At 34.6% G+C, this 18,515-nt stretch overlaps 2 protein-coding genes across 3 annotated transcripts; one reads left to right on the forward strand and one right to left on the reverse strand.

Moving 5' to 3' along the window:
* Nucleotides 1-7,942: 7,942 nt before the first annotated feature.
* Nucleotides 7,943-9,741, forward strand: LOC124841343 (elongation factor Tu, chloroplastic). Its single transcript, XM_047317592.2, has one exon. The coding sequence runs from the start codon at nucleotides 8,062-8,064 to the stop codon at nucleotides 9,499-9,501; it is 1,440 nt and encodes a 479-aa protein (XP_047173548.2). The 5' UTR covers nucleotides 7,943-8,061; the 3' UTR covers nucleotides 9,502-9,741.
* A 3,042-nt stretch (nucleotides 9,742-12,783) lies between these two features.
* LOC124841353 (protein DEHYDRATION-INDUCED 19 homolog 6-like) lies at nucleotides 12,784-17,648 on the reverse strand. 2 transcript variants are annotated; one of them, XM_047317609.2, is made up of 5 exons: nucleotides 17,358-17,648; nucleotides 15,229-15,371; nucleotides 14,813-14,884; nucleotides 14,270-14,481; nucleotides 12,784-13,118 (listed from the first exon to the last, which is right to left on the reverse strand). In XM_047317609.2, exons 1-5 carry the CDS (start codon nucleotides 17,431-17,433, stop codon nucleotides 13,013-13,015), a joined length of 609 nt encoding a protein of 202 aa, XP_047173565.1. In that variant the 5' UTR covers nucleotides 17,434-17,648; the 3' UTR covers nucleotides 12,784-13,012. The 2 variants fall into 2 exon arrangements, with proteins under 2 accessions (XP_047173565.1, XP_047173564.1); XM_047317608.2 differs by having other exon boundaries at nucleotides 12,784-13,121; nucleotides 17,358-17,644.
* Nucleotides 17,649-18,515: the final 867 nt, after the last annotated feature.

The raw sequence follows: 18,515 nt of genomic DNA on the forward strand, positions 1-18,515 counted from the left end.
TAAAGTTTTTTACTCCTCTCATCTGATCATGTGAAAAGCTGTATATATTATTTTTATATTATTGTGGCAATCAATATCATGGTAAAACTTTATTTCGTCTTTCTCTTATATGGCGTTTTTTATTTCTTTTAAATATAGTTCCGGTGCTCACCGCTTAAAAAGTAAAAAAAAAAACTTTAGATAGTATTTTAATTAAAAAAACTTTATTTCGTCTCTCTCTTCCTCTCTTATTCTCTTGTAAAGTATATTAAATTTAGATGTTGTATTTAAATAAACATGTAGTACTTTTTTCTTCTTTTTTACTTTTGAAATTGGAACTGAAATAAAATAAACACACGTTAAAATGTTAAACCAAAATATGTATTTAAATAGAATATGATTGACTACGTGGAAAAGACAAAATCTCTCTCATTAGATTCAATTTAAATGTTGCATTTAAGTAAATATTTGTTATTGTCTCAATTTTATTTCTTTTTTTACTTTTGAAATGTCGATATGAAACTTCAAACGTGAAATAAAATGTGATTGATCATGCTCAACAAGTCTCATGTTTAAATATTATACACACACACACACACATATATATATATATATATATATATATATATATATATATATATATATAGATAGATAGATAGATAGATAAGGTAATAATTCAATGTTGAGATGTTAAATCAATTTTTGGTTGAGTCATGTTAGATTCACTTATGATCATTTTGAGTTGGATTTATCTGAGATTGAGTTGAATTTGATCCACCTTTGGCCTAATTGAGTCAAACTTATGTCAGATTGAGTAAAGTTTTGTCCATGTTATGTCAAGTAAAATTGGATCATGTTGGATGGAGTCAGACTAATGTTGCACAAAAGTTAATTGGATCCATATCGAACCAAATTAATTCGACTACCTCTAGTCAAATTGAGTTGGATCCACTTTTGATTGAGTTGAGTTAAACCTATATTTGATTCCGTTGAATTGAATTCATATATTATGACCACTTCAATCAAGTTGACGTCAAACTAATGTCCAAATTCAAAATATCATGCTAACTTATATTAAGATAAGGTTGATTATATTTGAATCAATGTTGAATAATGTTTGGTTAGATCAAACTCAAATTGGATTGGATTTGTTCCTAACTTTTGTGTTAAGTTGTTCATAATAAAAATTAAAAACTAATATAAAATATGTGAAGGTCACTTAAAGTTCAAAATATTTTTAAAAAAATTACAATAACATTTAGGAGTTAATTAAATAAGAAGTTTTTGGACCAACTCATTTGAGGAAAAATACAAAATGGACTTACGGGAGGAGTGGATTGAGATTAAAGGCTTGCACCATGAATCTCTTTTAAACTGTACACTGATTTTCCTATAAAAAATAGTAAATTTAGGTTATAAATGATATTGTTCTTTAAAATGACGTTTTATATATATATATATATATATATATATATATATATATATATATATATATATATATATAAACAAAAACATGTGTTTAATTGTATTAAATAAAAGGACTTAATAATAAGCTAAATATACAAAATAAAAAATATAGACTTTAATTTTTTTAATTAATCTCTCTCATTTCCTTTATTGCTAAACCCACCAATGTTTTCTAGGTGTCGTCCAAAAGTTGGGTTGGGTGTCGTGAGTATTGCTCCCTCCACCACCACAACTTTTTTCTTGCACCTCTTGAATTTATTCTTTTTCCAAAAATATCCTCAGGTTAATTTTTTTTTACTTTTATCCTTAACTTTTTATTCTTTTAATTAAAAACCATGATTCTTTACCCTCATTCTAAGGCACAACACACTTCCTCCCTTCCCTCTTTTCTCCTTCTCTTTCCCATTTTCGTCACCACCACCCCCTCTTCTCTTTTATCTCTTATCATTACAATATTCTAAATACTTAAAATTAAGCATGAACATCGAGATACAACATGGTTTTGTTCCTTAACAAAATTCTTAGACCAGCATTTCAAATTACCATCTTCATCCAACGATCATTACTGAAGAAAGACATGAGAAAAATAATGAACTTGAGAAGTAATAAACTGAAACCATTGGAAAACAAACATCAAAATCTACCTTGGCAAGTTGCAAACTTTGGGCTGCCACCTCCACTTTGTGTAATATAAATCACGTCTTCCATTCTCCAAACATCGAAAACCTTTGTCCAGAAAGCTACAATCTTTTGAACGATACAAAGGTTAGTTCTCATCCCAAACCCATTCCCCATCAAACAAATCACACCCTTCACCCTCACCTCCAAGAAACTCAACTCTGCGTTCCTTAGTTTTTATCCGCAACCGATAAAACCTTTGTCATTGTTCCAAGAATCTGAATCTTGAAGCAGAGTATCTATTATCCGAGTAGAAGAAGCAAGAAATCATAAAGACAATAACAAGAACAAACCCAATAACACCCAAAGATAAACTATCACCCCCCTCTCTTCTCCTTCTCTTTCCCATTTCCGTCACTCACCCTCCCTCTTCTCCTTCTGTTTCACATGTATATGTGTGTTGTGAAAGAAATGAAATAAAAAATCATTAAGGCCAAAACAGATGTGGAAATCCGTTCGGCCTTCAACGGACATGGATATTCGTTTAACCAAGGTAGTTCAATTTTCACTGAAGGGCAATTATGAAATGAGGTGGTGTAGGAAGAAATCTGTGGTGTTACCGGGAGGAACTCTCGTGAGTAAATAGGTGTAGAGATACTAATTTTGAAGCTGAATGCATATGGAAGTGATTTCTACACCTTTCATTAGAAAGTGGTTTTAAGTCTAAAAAGACCTCACAAAACCAGTTTGTAAAATGAAGTTTGCACTTCACTTATATATTATAATTTGGTCTTATTTCTAATTGATGTGAGACTTCTAACACTTTCACTATATACCATTCAACCAAACCAACAAGACATCATCAAGCTACACCACCAAACACAACACCACGAGCATGAGATGGGAACACCAGCATCGCGACTAAGAGACCATAAACATCATCTCCACAACATGGTGTTATTCAAATTAAACTGAAGTCATTTCTATCATTCACATCAGTTTTATAATACATCATTTCATCTCTCAATCTTTATGTGTACATGCTTCGCTTCTTCCAGAAAACTCTCATCTCCAAATCCTCCAAAATCTTAAACCTCTTGTTCAAAACAGTTAAAAAGAAAATAAATATAGAAATTTTTATTATATTTTTAATAAAAGTTAATTTGGAAATTACATATTTTATGGGTACCGCAACAAAATGAGATGCAGAAAGAAAAGCCCTCAAGACGTAATGGCCCAACTGGAAAATTGGTCAGGTCCCAATACCAAGACCAAAAAAGTTTACTGAATTAAAACATACTTTAAACATGGATAATGGTTCCCCACTCCTTTGGCTATAAGTTGTTTTGAAATATCTCTCATTTATAGTTACGGATTTTAAAGTCAAAATAATATATTTAAAATTCACAATTATTGATCAAAAAGATAAATGTAACATCCCAAAAATATAGCTATAAACTATACTTAGAGGTCCTCACAGTTATAATAAAATAGAACAGTTTACAAGGAGAATAAATTTAACTTACAGTTATTCTATAATAACCATAAATTAAAACTTTACAGAAAACAAATACAAGTACACATCAAAAGAGCTTACCGATCGGTCATACCAGAAGGGTCTCGACCGAACGGTCCTACATTAATAGCAAAGGAATACAAGACCGAACGGTCTTGCTCTTAAACTACCTTCTTCTTCTTCCAGCACTTGCTCCAGAGAGTCATCAACACCTTCTGCTCACATTTACAGGGTGATCATTGCAAAGACAAGGACGACCGAAGGGACCACATGACAAGACAGGAAAATAAGGGTAAGCTAGTGTAATTTAATTAACTATGTAAACAGATAACTCACATAAATCTGATATAAATCAATAAGTCCATCATGCACAACCAATCATACATTTCCAACCATAACCATACAACAATGCATGCAATGACTATTCACTTTACTCTGATTGTCTGGACTATATGAATTATGTAGCTACGACGTTCTTACACTCGTGGAAAGGTAATCTGGAAAATCATCAGAATTACCATAGTTGGAAACCCAAGCCGCACACGAGGTTAACCCTTCATCCCTCATTGTAGCTGGAAACCCAAGTCTACACATGAGTTTAGTCCGATAGCTGGAACCCTAAGCTATACGCAACCAGGCCTCCTGCTATTCTCACCACATGCGCCATCATTCTCTACTTGAGACTCGGTGACCATTAGAATGTCAAGATGAACGACAACTTAGTCTGACCATATTCATACTTTACAATTCCATAATCATTTCTGAGATATTCCTCCTTGGAACACTCGTTCATATCCATATAATACAAATCACATCATACTTCTTCATATTCATACTATTCCATTCATATCACATTCTAAATATCATACCTCCTTAACAACATCTTTCCTCATCCATAACACTTTTAAATAACTTCAAACCGAACATTAAAACAACATCACCATTGAGCACAACTGACTCAGAAATATCAACACTTATTATGAATAAAACCTGACGGTAGAACACCCCCATATGCGAACATGACCGTACGGGATATTGTTCCCTATTGTGACATGACCGAATGGTCATATAAAGAGTGAAAATCAAACATGAGCCGAACACTATTAGCTTGATTTGAGTACTATTGAATTAGACCGAACACTTATTGATTAATGCCAACCACTAATAGACCATACTGAACACTATTATCTTAGACTAATCACTATAGGCTTAGGCCGAACACTTAGGACTTAGGTCGAACGTTATAACCAGGCTAAACACTTTAGTTGAACCAAATACTTATTGTGAGACAAAACATTTTCTCATTATTCAAAGACTATAATCGAACTATATTTACTAGACCGAATCCAAAGAATTGACTTAATACTATAGAACATCTATAATTGGACATAATCAAATACTAAAGCTTATAATCAAAATCTAAGAGCTTAAACCGAATACTACGAGCTTAGACCGAACACTCTTAGTTTCAATTTCAATTACATAATTTTGGTAATATGACGAGACCGAGTGCTTAGCGCATCACTGAGAACTACTGAAACCGAGTGCTGGCATCTGACCGAGCACTACCAAGACAGTTCAAGACCGAGCGGTCAATAACAGTTATAGCCTATGATAGACCGAACATTGTTTATAAACAAAAGCTATGTCTAGACCGAATGCTACAATTCATTGAAAATCAATACTAAACCGAACGGTCATTAACTGTGAATCCACAATAGCAGAACTTAGTTAAGACCAAGCACCAGATAAAAGTCGAATTGTCAATTAAAGACCTTCAACAACTACATAATTCTGCAGAATAGCTACAGAATTAAGATCGACACCAAACCCCACCAATTTCACTCGACCATTGTTCCTTAATCATACAGATATACAATCATCATAAACACAACATCAATTAATCCACACCAATAGTACCGAACACCCAATTCATCCAATTTTACATTCATACAGCTTTATCCCAACCAATTTCATACACATGCATATTTATCAAACAACATCTTCATACATCAAAACCAAGTAATTAAATCATTTAGCTTCCCTTACCTCTTAACCGGACCGAACAACTCTACCACTTCAGAAATTTGCTCCTAACACCAGAATTCTCAAGAACCTACAATTCACTGATTTTCGGTAACAGACCAACCCAAAATACCATAAAAGTGATCAGGAATCAGAAGAAGAAGCTGATGAACACATGCAACCAGAAATGTGACTTGCATGTGTCAGAAAAATTTCAGAATCCTACAAGAACCCAGAGATTGAGACTTACCCGTTCTAAACGATACGTTGATCGGTGAAAATTGAAGTTCTTGATACCAGGGATGATTGAGTGTGGTCAGATGATTGAAAAGATGAAATGAAGATTTTCTAGAGAGAAGGAGGAGAAAAGAAGAGGTTTGAGTTTTTAGAGAGATGCGGATTATGAGAAAATGGGATGAGCTGTGTTTTGAAAAAATTCTATAAAATGCTCAAACTCTTTTAGTTGAGACATTTGTCCCTCTCTTCCAGATGTCATTTTCAGGGTTTTACAATAAAATATAATTTAATGAAAGCATAACAGTAAAAAAATACATATTTAAATATTTTTTTCGTTCCAAATTATTAATTTTATTCATTCAAATATTTTTTTTTCTTTTCATAGGATGAGACAACCTTATTCAGCCATACTAACAACAACATTCTAATAAATGTGGTGGTGAACAGTGAAAGATTAAGGTAATTAATCCCAAAAAAATCATAAAACATATCACATCTACCAATTTTAGGTTTATTAAGAGTTAAAGTCCATATAAATACTGTAAATGTATACTATTCAAAAAGCATAACTATCATCTAATTATTATAACTTTATTTTCTAAGTATTGTTTACTTGAGTGTGAGTGAGTATTATTGGGAGAACAAATACACCCTAATTAGGACAGAGAAACATTAAAGATTAGGAAAACATGAAAGATTCTGAACACAGATAGAATATATTGTAAAAAAAAATTATTCAAATTCTTATATTTTACACGTATGAGAGATGGTAAAAGTTTTATGTATTAAAAATACTATACCACGAAACTAATACTTCAAGTCAGATAAGAAAAAATTATCTTTCTTTTTTATAAAATGCAGCAAAATATATAAAAAATAGTAGAACAAAAATAATGAGTCTATTTTTACTTCTTTGTGAAACATCTCATTTTAATAGTATAAAATTATCAAAATGAAACTTACATACTAGGTATAACAAATCTTCTGCAAAAAAAAATAAAAATTGTAGATCCATCTATTCACACCTTTGTTTTACCGTCACCTCTCGCTAGAGTAACTGAAAAGAAGACTCCTTAAGCTCACACCATTAGTTGATCTTTGCAAAAGAGAAAAAACGTACAAAGACAAACAACAGAAAAGTAAAGGTAAGCAAGCTAGATATGCAAGCAATACATCATAAGTTTAAAGCATTTCATACAAGAATCATATATAATTTAATTCATCACAAACATCTTAACATGCAATGACCTATACCGACTGTCCAGACTTAGAATGAATGTTGAGCTATGGCAGGTTGTGTACTTGTGGTGGCCTCTACTGCATTGCAAAGTCATTGTCAATGAGTTTCATCCTACCACCCACATAAGATTAGTTTGTTACCACATGAGTCAATCTTCTTTACTTGAGAATGAAAGATCATTAGATTATTAGGATAACCCGTAAAACCTGAACGTCCTACATTCATTTTAAAGATACTTGAAACCATACCAAAAAAATCCCCCGTGGAATCCATTTTACCAAGCATGAAACCATTTGAATCCATATAAAATCGTATACATATAACCTTTCACTTTTACATTACATACAAACATATATAACATTGATTATACTTCAAAGGATCATAAACAACCAAACAAGTCATCAAAAATCATACCAGACCATTCCAAATACATTAATACACAAGAATAATCCAAGAAGAATCACTAAACAACACAAAATCTCTTTAAACTTATATTAAAACAAGTAAAACAACTTCGAAACTTAACCACAATTAAATACAATCATGATACATTTGTTTTCTTAAATGTATGATTATTTGATTGTTAGTGATAAAATATTTCAAAACATAGAATATATAAACATTGATTGTTCTAAACACTAGATTTTATATGTATACATTGTTTAATCGCTATGGCTTGATTATTATTTAAATTCAAATGATGAATTATAACATTTGTCATGACATTAGAATTCCCTGAATAGTTTATAGACTTGAAGTATAACAGAATACACGTTAAAATGTCTAGATAATACATTCACATTTAAAGAGAAAAAGGAAAAAGAGGGATAAAACTTAAACATGAGGTCCTCTTTCATCCACAGCAGATAGCATTACAAATTCCGAAACCCTTTCCCTATCCTCTTCTTCTCCTTACTCACACTCCCGTTCTTCTTCCCCAGACCCGAAACCCACTCTCCACCTTCAACCACCAATCCCAATGGCAATTTCTTCGGCGGCGGCAGGAGCAACCTCAAAGCTCTCATACCCTCATATCTACCCCTCTCCTTCACCCTCATCCAATTCCCTATTCCTCAAATCCCACACACCCTCCACCACCCACCTGTCCTCCTCCTTCATCCACCCCTCCACTGCCCTCCATCTCTCTCCCATCCCCTCCGCCCTTCGCCGCCGCTCCTTCACTGTCCGCGCTGCCCGCGGCAAGTTCGAGCGGAAGAAGCCCCACGTCAACATCGGCACCATCGGTCATGTCGACCACGGCAAGACCACCCTTACCGCTGCCCTCACCATGGCCCTCGCTTCCCTCGGCAACAGCGCCCCCAAGAAATACGATGAAATCGATGCTGCCCCCGAGGAGCGCGCCCGAGGCATCACCATCAACACTGCCACCGTCGAGTACGAGACCGAGAACCGTCACTATGCCCACGTCGACTGCCCCGGCCACGCCGACTACGTCAAGAACATGATCACCGGCGCCGCCCAGATGGACGGAGCCATCCTCGTCGTATCCGGCGCCGACGGCCCAATGCCGCAGACCAAAGAACACATACTTTTGGCCAAACAAGTCGGTGTACCCAACATTGTGGTCTTTCTCAACAAGCAGGACCAGGTCGATGACGAAGAGCTTCTGCAGTTGGTAGAATTGGAGGTTCGTGAGCTTCTTTCTTCGTACGAATTCCCTGGTGATGATGTTCCCATTGTTTCTGGTTCTGCGTTGTTGGCTTTGGAAGCTTTGATGGCAAACCCTTCCATCAAGCGCGGCGAAAACCAATGGGTTGATAAGATTTACGAGCTCATGGAAGCTGTGGATAACTACATTCCCATCCCTCAACGCCAAACTGAACTTCCCTTTTTGTTGGCCATTGAGGATGTGTTTACAATCACTGGACGTGGAACCGTGGCAACTGGCCGTGTTGAGCGGGGTACCATTAAGGTTGGGGAAACGGTTGATATTGTTGGTGTGAAGGAAACTAGGAACACCACTGTGACCGGGGTGGAAATGTTTCAGAAGATTCTGGACGAGGCTTTGGCTGGGGACAATGTGGGGTTGTTGCTTCGGGGTATTCAGAAGACTGATATTCAGAGAGGGATGGTTCTGTCTAAGCCTGGAAGCATTACCCCTCACACCAAGTTTTCTGCAATTGTTTATGTCTTGAAGAAGGAAGAGGGTGGCAGACATTCTCCCTTCTTCGCCGGGTACAGGCCTCAGTTCTACATGAGGACCACCGATGTTACTGGCAAAGTAACTTCCATTATGAATGACAAGGATGAGGAGTCCAAGATGGTGATGCCCGGTGACCGTGTTAAGATGGTGGTTGAACTTATTGTCCCCGTGGCTTGTGAACAAGGAATGAGGTTTGCTATCAGAGAAGGAGGCAAAACTGTTGGAGCTGGTGTTATCCAATCTATCATTGAGTAAATTGTGTGAGATTACATCCCAACTACTCGACTCTTACATTTGTGGGCCAAGAAAGTATCTATCATCTACTATGGGCTTGTGCAATTGAGTTTTTTTTTCATTTTACATAACTGCTGTTATATCCATTTTGTTATATTTTGTAGGTTTCTAGATGTTGTTTAGTCAAGTTGGACAATGAATTAGCAATGGCTTTGACTTCCATCTTTTTTTGTTGTCATAATTCATATATTAATTGCCTGAGCAAGATTCTACAAATTTCTGCTTGCCTGAAATTATGAGATTTGTCTTACAAAGCTGATCAGTGTTTCTCTTTAGTACAGTCATTCGATATTTGGGTGGAGGTTGAATCCACTTCCCTTGTTTGGATGTAAGAGGGGAACTCTTTAACCCTGTATAGGAGCTGAAGTTAAAGGGAAAAGGAAGTTATTTTCTCTTATTTAGTTTAAACTATAATACACTCCTTCTCCCTATTTAGCCCCACTACAATGGGTTAGGGTTTTTTTTTGGGAGGGGTTGAGGGTTTGAGGAGGCATTCCGCACTTGAATTCTTCCGTAACAGTTATAGTAATCTACTGTAATGCAACAATTACAGTAATGTGGTTACCCATTTTTTTTATCATTAGATATGTAGAAATAGAATAATTGGTATTGCAATATCCTGAGACACTTGATGCTCATGCATGTTCATTTTGTGTGGTAGAAGTCTTACAGAAAATTTATTTTGAATGTATAGGTCTTTATTGAAAATAAATATGCAATGGAGGCAACTACTTATCTTGGCAAGACTATATCAGATTTAAGCCATGTTTATGTTCGGAGTAGTTACCAATGTATCCTTAATCCAGATTACATTCATATCCAGAGTCAATAGATGTTTCCTTGTCATATGAGAGATAAACTGTAAACGATCTCAGTTCTCTTGCACTTATATGTGTGGATTTGAGTATGTATTACGTTAATAGGTTCAGTTGACAAGATCACCTCCCTCCCAAGACACACAACAGGGGGAATGAGGATTCGATTTTTGTTTTTAAGAGAATACGTTCTTGTACTCATACGGGACAGGGGGATAAGAGGACTTGGTTAGAGTCAATTGAGAAGTGGATTGAAATGGAGAGAACTGGGTCTCTTGAATACCTAGGTGAAGGAGAGGGAGGTAATTGAGGGGGAAAGGTTCCACCTTAGAGGGTGACTGGAGGGGAAGGCTCTTGGTTGGTTTTGATGGTGTGAATGTTGTTGACTGACACTGAGTCCTTCATTGGAGGGTTTCTGAATATCAGTGATGAGGCAATCTCAGCCTTACACGATGGGAAACACATGTGAATTGCTTTCCAGTTTGAAGAAAACTATAACATGGATTATTTCAGGGAGTAATGTAATTGGCCGTCGACCTGCTGAGGTGCACTGAACAAACAATACCTAAAAGGTATTTTCTTCAATGGCTTTGGAGAGGAGTTTGCAGCAGAACTCAAACTGTGCTTAGCAAAATACTGGTCGAATGATAGATTGATGAGAAGAGACAAGCTTGTGGAATATAAGATTGGATAGTGATCTGTACTGACCCTTATAGATTAAGGACTGGGCAATGCCCTCTTTATGAAAAAGACACCATTAATCACGTCGTAATTCCTATTAATTTCCCTTTGATACTTAATTTCTCCTTTTATGGCATGACGCCTCTGTCCTTTTGTTGTCGATCGGTTACTGAAATGATCTAATTAAAGATACGCCTCATACAATGAAACAGGGGCTCTGCACTTAGGAGACTTGTAGTAGTCTGGTCTTCAGCATCCAGGAGACTTATGGTGGTTTTTTTTAGCAAAATCAGACAGGTAAAGTAAGACAATGGGGACTGCTATGAGAGTGAAATTGAAAGGGGGAGAACTAGGTCTCAGAAATATATGGATGATACCGACAGAATTCTTCTGTTGTACAAGTTCTGTTATTTGATCTCTGATTCTAAAATAAGTTTTCTTCATCCTCTGTTTATGCCAATTCCATTTCCCTCAGAAGTAAATACAGAAGTGAAATGACAGTTAGATTCTAAAAGGACACAATTATATTTTTTACATATGAATCTCGTGTCATACTTGATCTTTTAATGTGAGCACACACCTCCTTTTATTTATGTTACATGGAATGTTAGAAGTTTGAAGTGCTAACTAGATTTACATGTTATTTAAACTATCATTGTTTCTGGCATATGATTTGTAACAACTTTTGTAATGCCTGGTATGAACAAATGTAAAATCAAAACATGAATGGGAGAGGTGTTTATTGCATTTTTTGTCAGTAGAAACTAAACGTAAGTGTATGTTGTTTTAACTAACCTATGGTGAAAAAAATAGAGTATTGGCAATACATTATTCGTTATTATTTTTTATTATTGAACAAAATCTTATTGGAACCTCACAAAATGATGAAACCTCAAACCTCATGAATGAAATGGAAGAGTGGGCTTTAACATAGTGACTTCTCACGTACAATCCATTAAATTCAATTGGTTTAATGATTGAATCAATTAGCTCAACCTCTTGTTTGCTCATCTTTTTAAGCTTGAGTCATAGACTCAATAATACATGAACATAAGTATGACAAAAACTGAAAATTCAAATTAGGAAAAGTAAAAGAGGGAGTAAGATGAGAAATAAATAACATGTTCCTTGAGATTGATTCAAGACACGTGAGAAAGACAATCATCACTTGAATTCTTAAGATTTTACATCAAACTCAATGAGTGAGAGTATCAGGCCTTCAAGAAGAATAAGCTCACGATTTCACACAGAAATTTTATTCAATAAAAAGTATGAAACAAGGATACAAGAAGGTAATTTATAGCCGAGTATGGGGCCCTTTACAAAACAAGGTTACTTTATACTACTATTTAAAAATAATAGACGAGTGTTTGTATTTTTTGAAAAGTAAAAGGATTTTCAAAATGAATAAAGCCCAAATACACTTCGATATTTTGACTTTCTTCTGTAACTTTAGTTGAAAATCAGTTTCATTTATTTGTTTTCTCAGTATCCATCTAAGATGTTAAAAGATAAAAAAGAAAAACCAGATGATACGATTTGTGATAGTACAACCGTTACTTGAACCTTGGTTATTTCCTAAACTGTCCACAAGATGGATAGAATCAACATAACCCTATGCAGTGAAAGTTTTTGATTTAGATCTATCAGTGTTTAACCTTTTCTCCATTCGATATAGTAACTAGGAGATGACTAAACTGCGAAACTAATCTCAGACTAATATCAGTTGGCACCAACAGTGATAAGGTAAAGATAAAGCAGATTGACGAATTTTTATATAGTATACCAAACGGCAAACTTCAATTGAAAGATATGAAATATAGTTAAATACATATAACTATGGCTTAGACTACTTCACATCCCCTACGCCCATACAGCACAATAAAACTCAGTGCCTGTTGAATCAGCATGAGGCAGTCTGAAAAGGAGTTTCTACCAAACCATGCTGTGTGTGACCGTAAATTCTGGTAACACATTTACTCCAATATAGTTGAGAATATCAACTGCTGAACAAAAGCTGCCCTCAGCCTTTTCTCTTCCTGATCCTGCTCATCACCTACATCTGCTTCATCTTTGCCAGACCTGCTGCACAAACAGAGCCATAAACAATATTTCAGCATTGGATTTAAGGGGAGACTTTTCACAACCCTTCTCTCTTCCTCTTTCTATAACCAGAATACAAGATTGCTACTTATTACAAAGCAAGAAGGCATAATGTAGTAAAATGAGAACATTTTCAATAAATTTTCTACCTAAGTTATTTGGTAAGGATTGGACGAATGCATGGAAAAATCTGAAAAGATTCAATCACAAGCTTACGTCAGGACTGGAGTCTGACTCGATTAGTTTCCTCAGGGTGGTTCTGACACTTAAAACCATTTATATATTTTTTATTCAGAAAACCATTTATAATATGCAAAGTATACTAGAAATATTTAATGTAAAATATTGGACTGTACTAAAGAATTTGGTATTAATCGGGAAATGTGAAAAGCATACAGATATTTCCGCAGGTGTGTCATATAGTCAATCCTGACTCAGGGCATGACACAACTTAACAAAACTAAATATTGAATCTTTTTGACAGAGACAACAAATTCTTCTAAATTTTCCTTAAAGCCGAGAATGTAAAAATTAGCGCCAAAGTAGCATGCTAATACAAAATTAAAGCCAAAACTTGAGAGAAAACATCTCAATCATCCTTCGTAAAAAAAACACAAGCTATTTAAGTGGGAATAATCTGATTGTGCAATGACTATCTTAATTAATTATTTTATTGCAATGTAAAATTCAAGTTCTGCAACCATGAGTTGCTGAGTTATACATAATTAGTAACAGTATCATTAGCCAGCATTCTAATTAATCTGTAACTGATCAACTTCATTAATTTCAGTCCAAACCAAACAAACAAAATCAGTTAACATTTGATTACGCAACAGAGCACGTTGTCTGAGAGTAGCTTTTATTCTATGCATTGAAATTTAGTATTCTGGCAAACATATCTGTTCTAAATAATAGAAAACACACAAAAAATCTTGAGGCAGTGAGGATCATCATGTCCTGAGAAAAAAGTGTAAACTGAGCTGCTCCTGGTAATAATAAACTATCATTTATTACAACTAACAAAGTTTGTTTTGGAGGAAATAATTTTATATGTCATGCACTCTGTACTAGTTTTCTCATGCTTTACAAAATTTACAGTGCTACTTACTTTGATGGAAAAAGAAGTATACCTTTTTGCATCAGGAATGTTTATATCCTTGCTGCTGGAGCTGGAGTTTTCATCTGGATGGAGATTGTTTAAGTTTGGAACAGGGTTGCAGATGAATGGTGTCAAAAGTGGATCAGTTATTGATTCTTGTTTGTTCCCCCTGGTAGCCAGCTTCTTACCTAGCATTGCTGCGTTACCAGACCAGATGCTAGATTTCTCAGGCTTCCACGCCCACTTCAGATAAAAAAATCAATATATTCAATTGAGTTAGACAAAAATCAAATCCTAGTTATAACATAAGCTAAAATAAATAGTCTTTCCTAATAATGAGAAACCAAAAAAGGATGCGAGACATTAGTCTTTCTACGTTAAGAGCTATAATGCTTCATTGTGCTCAATATTGAGAAGTTATGGTCTGATAGTATATTGAATTTTTATTTTAACTCTGCTTTTCATATATTTAAGGACGGTAATACCTGTCTAGAGTGTTACGCTCATAATACCAAACATATGCTAGATTACATTTTAGAACACAACACATTTGAGATAAGTAAAGCATATGTACCTTTCGAGAGTTTGAATGTGTAAATTGCACGATTGAATCCTTCCCTAAATTTTCTTCACACACGGGACAAACCTGATAAAAGAAATTGAAGCAGAGTTTTCAATCATGATTTACTTACCTAAATAAACAGACATGTCCCTGTTTCACTTTTCCCAGTTGTTAAATATAATGCTTGCTGGATCCCTGGATCCTTTATCTTCTTGATCCAGATCAGGACAGTGTTGTACCGTATCAAGCAGACACTTAAATTTTCTGTTTAGATGTATATAACTACATTTATAATCTATAATAAAGTGCTTGGACAGATACTAAGTAATCAAGGAAAGTGAAACGAATTTACAACGAAATTGTAATCATGTTAGCACTTAGAGGTACTTTCTGCTAAACAGAAATTTAAAGAAACATAAAAGGCATACCACATTTTTTAGGGCATAGCAATGATCCTCTTCCAAATTGGTGCAGAGTAGAGGAACTTCAATTTCAAAATCACAAAAAGGACATCGGAAATTGCACAGGCCGTCATTATCCACATCCGTGTAATGGATCACTGAATAGTTATCTGTATTTTAAAAGGGGTCAGTGAGTTATTTCTAGGACAAGTACAAAAACTTCACAGGGCATGTTATAGAAGGAGCATCTCAATATCTCAAGATAAAAGCAATAGGAAAATGAATGAACAGCACATAATTGGCTAACTTCACAAGCTCCCAAATATCAAACAAGAACGATAAGCACAAGTAGAACTCAATTATGCTCTTTTCTAACTTCCAGGCACATGCCAATACCTGGTCTGAGCGTCAATGAAAACTTTGCCATATGATCAAATATTCAGACCTAAATTACCTAACATCAAATCATTAAGCGTAAACCTATGTTGTACGTACACTTCAGTCATTTACATGACAATTGATACAAGCGGTTTCCCATAAATCTGGCTTATTTAAACAGTTATGGAAATTTTTTAACTTGCGTTCCAAGAGTCCAATCAATCCCAAAAGAAAAGGGATACAAATATATATCAGTGCAATTAATGTATGATTAGTAGGATCAAACAAAATTGAAGTAAAGGTCGAGTTTGATAATTGATGATAGTCAATCATTGATAGGTCAGTTGTAAGTCTCATCATTATAATACATTCCCTTACTACATGCTAAGGCTTTTTGTATGCTTAACCTAGAAAAAGAAAAATAAGGTCATATTTTGGTCTTTCTCAACACTAACAAACCTGCCCTAGTTGGAAAATTCAAGAGGGAGAAATACTGAGAGATCATCACCAACAAGTCTTCAGTCAATATCACGTTTAACCCAAAACCTTACCTCAACAAGTAAAATAGGTTTTCTCATATGTCAATTTATTCATTTCTACTTAACGCGGAACTCTTATTCATACTTGAAATATAACAACTCCGAAGTCATACACTTGAAATACTTCATGGTTGGGACCAGTCCCAGACTGAGCCTATGCAGGATATGCAGCAACGAAATCAGCCTCAGACAGTCTATTGTGTTAATGGCTTTTCTTTTCAGTGTAATTTTTCATCCTTACGACTTACACATCGACCAGCCTCCAATTCATTAGCTTTTTCCATCATCATCATCATAAGAAAGAAATCCTGCTAGGTTGTAAGATTGAAGATGCTAGACTGATAGTTATATAGGAAGGGGTCTCAGAGTAAACCAAATTTAACGCATGTTATAGTAATATACGCACATGGAAGCTCAATGGAAACTTTGTTGAGCTTTTTAATCTTCTGATCAAATTGCTCTTCTGATAACAGAACGTAGAGTTCATATGTCTAAAGTAGGAAAAGAAAATTGACACTTTAAGACCAGTTAATGATTTGTACGCACAAAAGACATGGGTGGTGTCATTTTCATCGCAATCGAAATTAACATTAGAAAAAATATTACATGCCACAAATTAAAATTCTCAACTCTTCCATAGGCACTCTTATCTACCTTCTTCGTGAGCACCTGTAAAGCTATCATTCCTGCCTTAGAAAAGTCTTAAAACCTAGGGGTTTTACAACTTAAAAGCTTTCATAATAAACTAGAAGTTAATGCACACTACGGCTTAGAGCGTAGTGAATCACTTCAAATTCAGTCACAAAATGAAGATATGCTTCTGAAAAATTATGACAGTAGCCTAAGCAAACTGAAACACGAATTCTAATTACACGTACACGTCTTTGCCACAAGGAAAGCCTGACAGAATATTGAAATCAAATGTAAACAAATAAACGCGTTCACACGGTTACCCAAAAATCACACATACCAAGAAATGAGACTTTATATCCAATTCATCAAAAAGTGCCATAAAGGAAAAAATAAAAAAAATCAGACTACATAATTCCAACCCAAATGCTTTCCCCCAGTTCAACCCACTAAAGAAAAAATCTTAGGATTTCACATCAAGAGGTAAGACGAATAGCTAGTGGGGTTCATGAATACTAAGAACTTAAAAAAAGGGAAAAAGGAAAAAAGGATAAACAGAAACAAAAGAAGTAAAGAATAAAGGGAAATAGAAAGTGAGAAATCAAGTACCAGAGTGAAGTCTAGCAGCTTGCACAGCAGAAAGGTGTTTGACAGAATGAAAACTAGCCCTGAAGTCGAAGTCCATGATGTGAGCAGAAACAAAAATTGTGGTGTTTCAGTAGAACTGGTGAAGTAGTTGAGGGTTGAGATGAGAGAGGTAAATGTGTTGGGTCTGAAGTACTCTAAGGAGATAAAGACTTTGCTTTCCCATCAGTTATTTATCACCACCGGCTTTGTGAACTTGCCAAGTCTTGCTGACTCATGTTTGGCTTCTGACAATGGATGCTTTTCCGACACACAAAAAGATCAACATTATGGCTTACACTTGGCATTTCTTAATCATTATTTTTCTTCTTTTTTTTCATTTTCTAATAATTGAATAACTGCAGATTTGTAATCAGAAGACAACAAAGCCCAACACACCAGACCCATCTTCATTAATTTTCCACGAAATGAATACTTGAGAGTAATATCATAATATTACAAAAATAAATGTAATACCGCAGTAAATTTCAATTTAATTACTAAATAAATTTTAAATAAAATAATTTATTTAAACAATTATAAATTTTCTAACTCTCTCGATCTATTCGTCATGCTTGTATAATCATATATTTTCGTATAAAAACGATCATGGTAAGTGAAAATCTCATAATTTATTTATCAGGTAGAAGATCACACAATAACCAATTATACATCTAAACGACAATAAATATACACAACTCACACTCAAAATCATGTTTTATTTTCGTAACCCATTCAAAATCATTCATACCATCATTCACAACGTATAAAAGGTTCAAAGAACATCTACCAACCAATTTTACAATAACAATAGCCAATAAAAAGATTGTTGCAGCATCAATTTAATAATACCATAAGATCTATAACATGCAACTAATTAGAATAAAAAAAATGACAAACATCAAGAATAAAAATCAAGAATGGCAAATATCAAGAATAAAGATCAACAATGACAAAACCAATAATAAAAATCAAGAATGATAAAAGTCAAGATTGTGAGTTTCCTCTACCTAAACTTCCCGCTAAGACTTTTTCTTAGAATAAATAATGTCTTTCAACAACTCACTTGAGCTCTTAAAGACTTTCCCTCAATTAAACTCTCACTCTTATCCTCAAAGTTTTTATCTCTTTTTTTGTTTCATT

This window comes from Vigna umbellata, chromosome 1 (assembly GCF_029865625.1).
Source record: "Vigna umbellata cultivar VRB3 chromosome 1, Vumbellata_1.0, whole genome shotgun sequence".
Taxonomy (NCBI): domain Eukaryota; kingdom Viridiplantae; phylum Streptophyta; class Magnoliopsida; order Fabales; family Fabaceae; genus Vigna; species Vigna umbellata.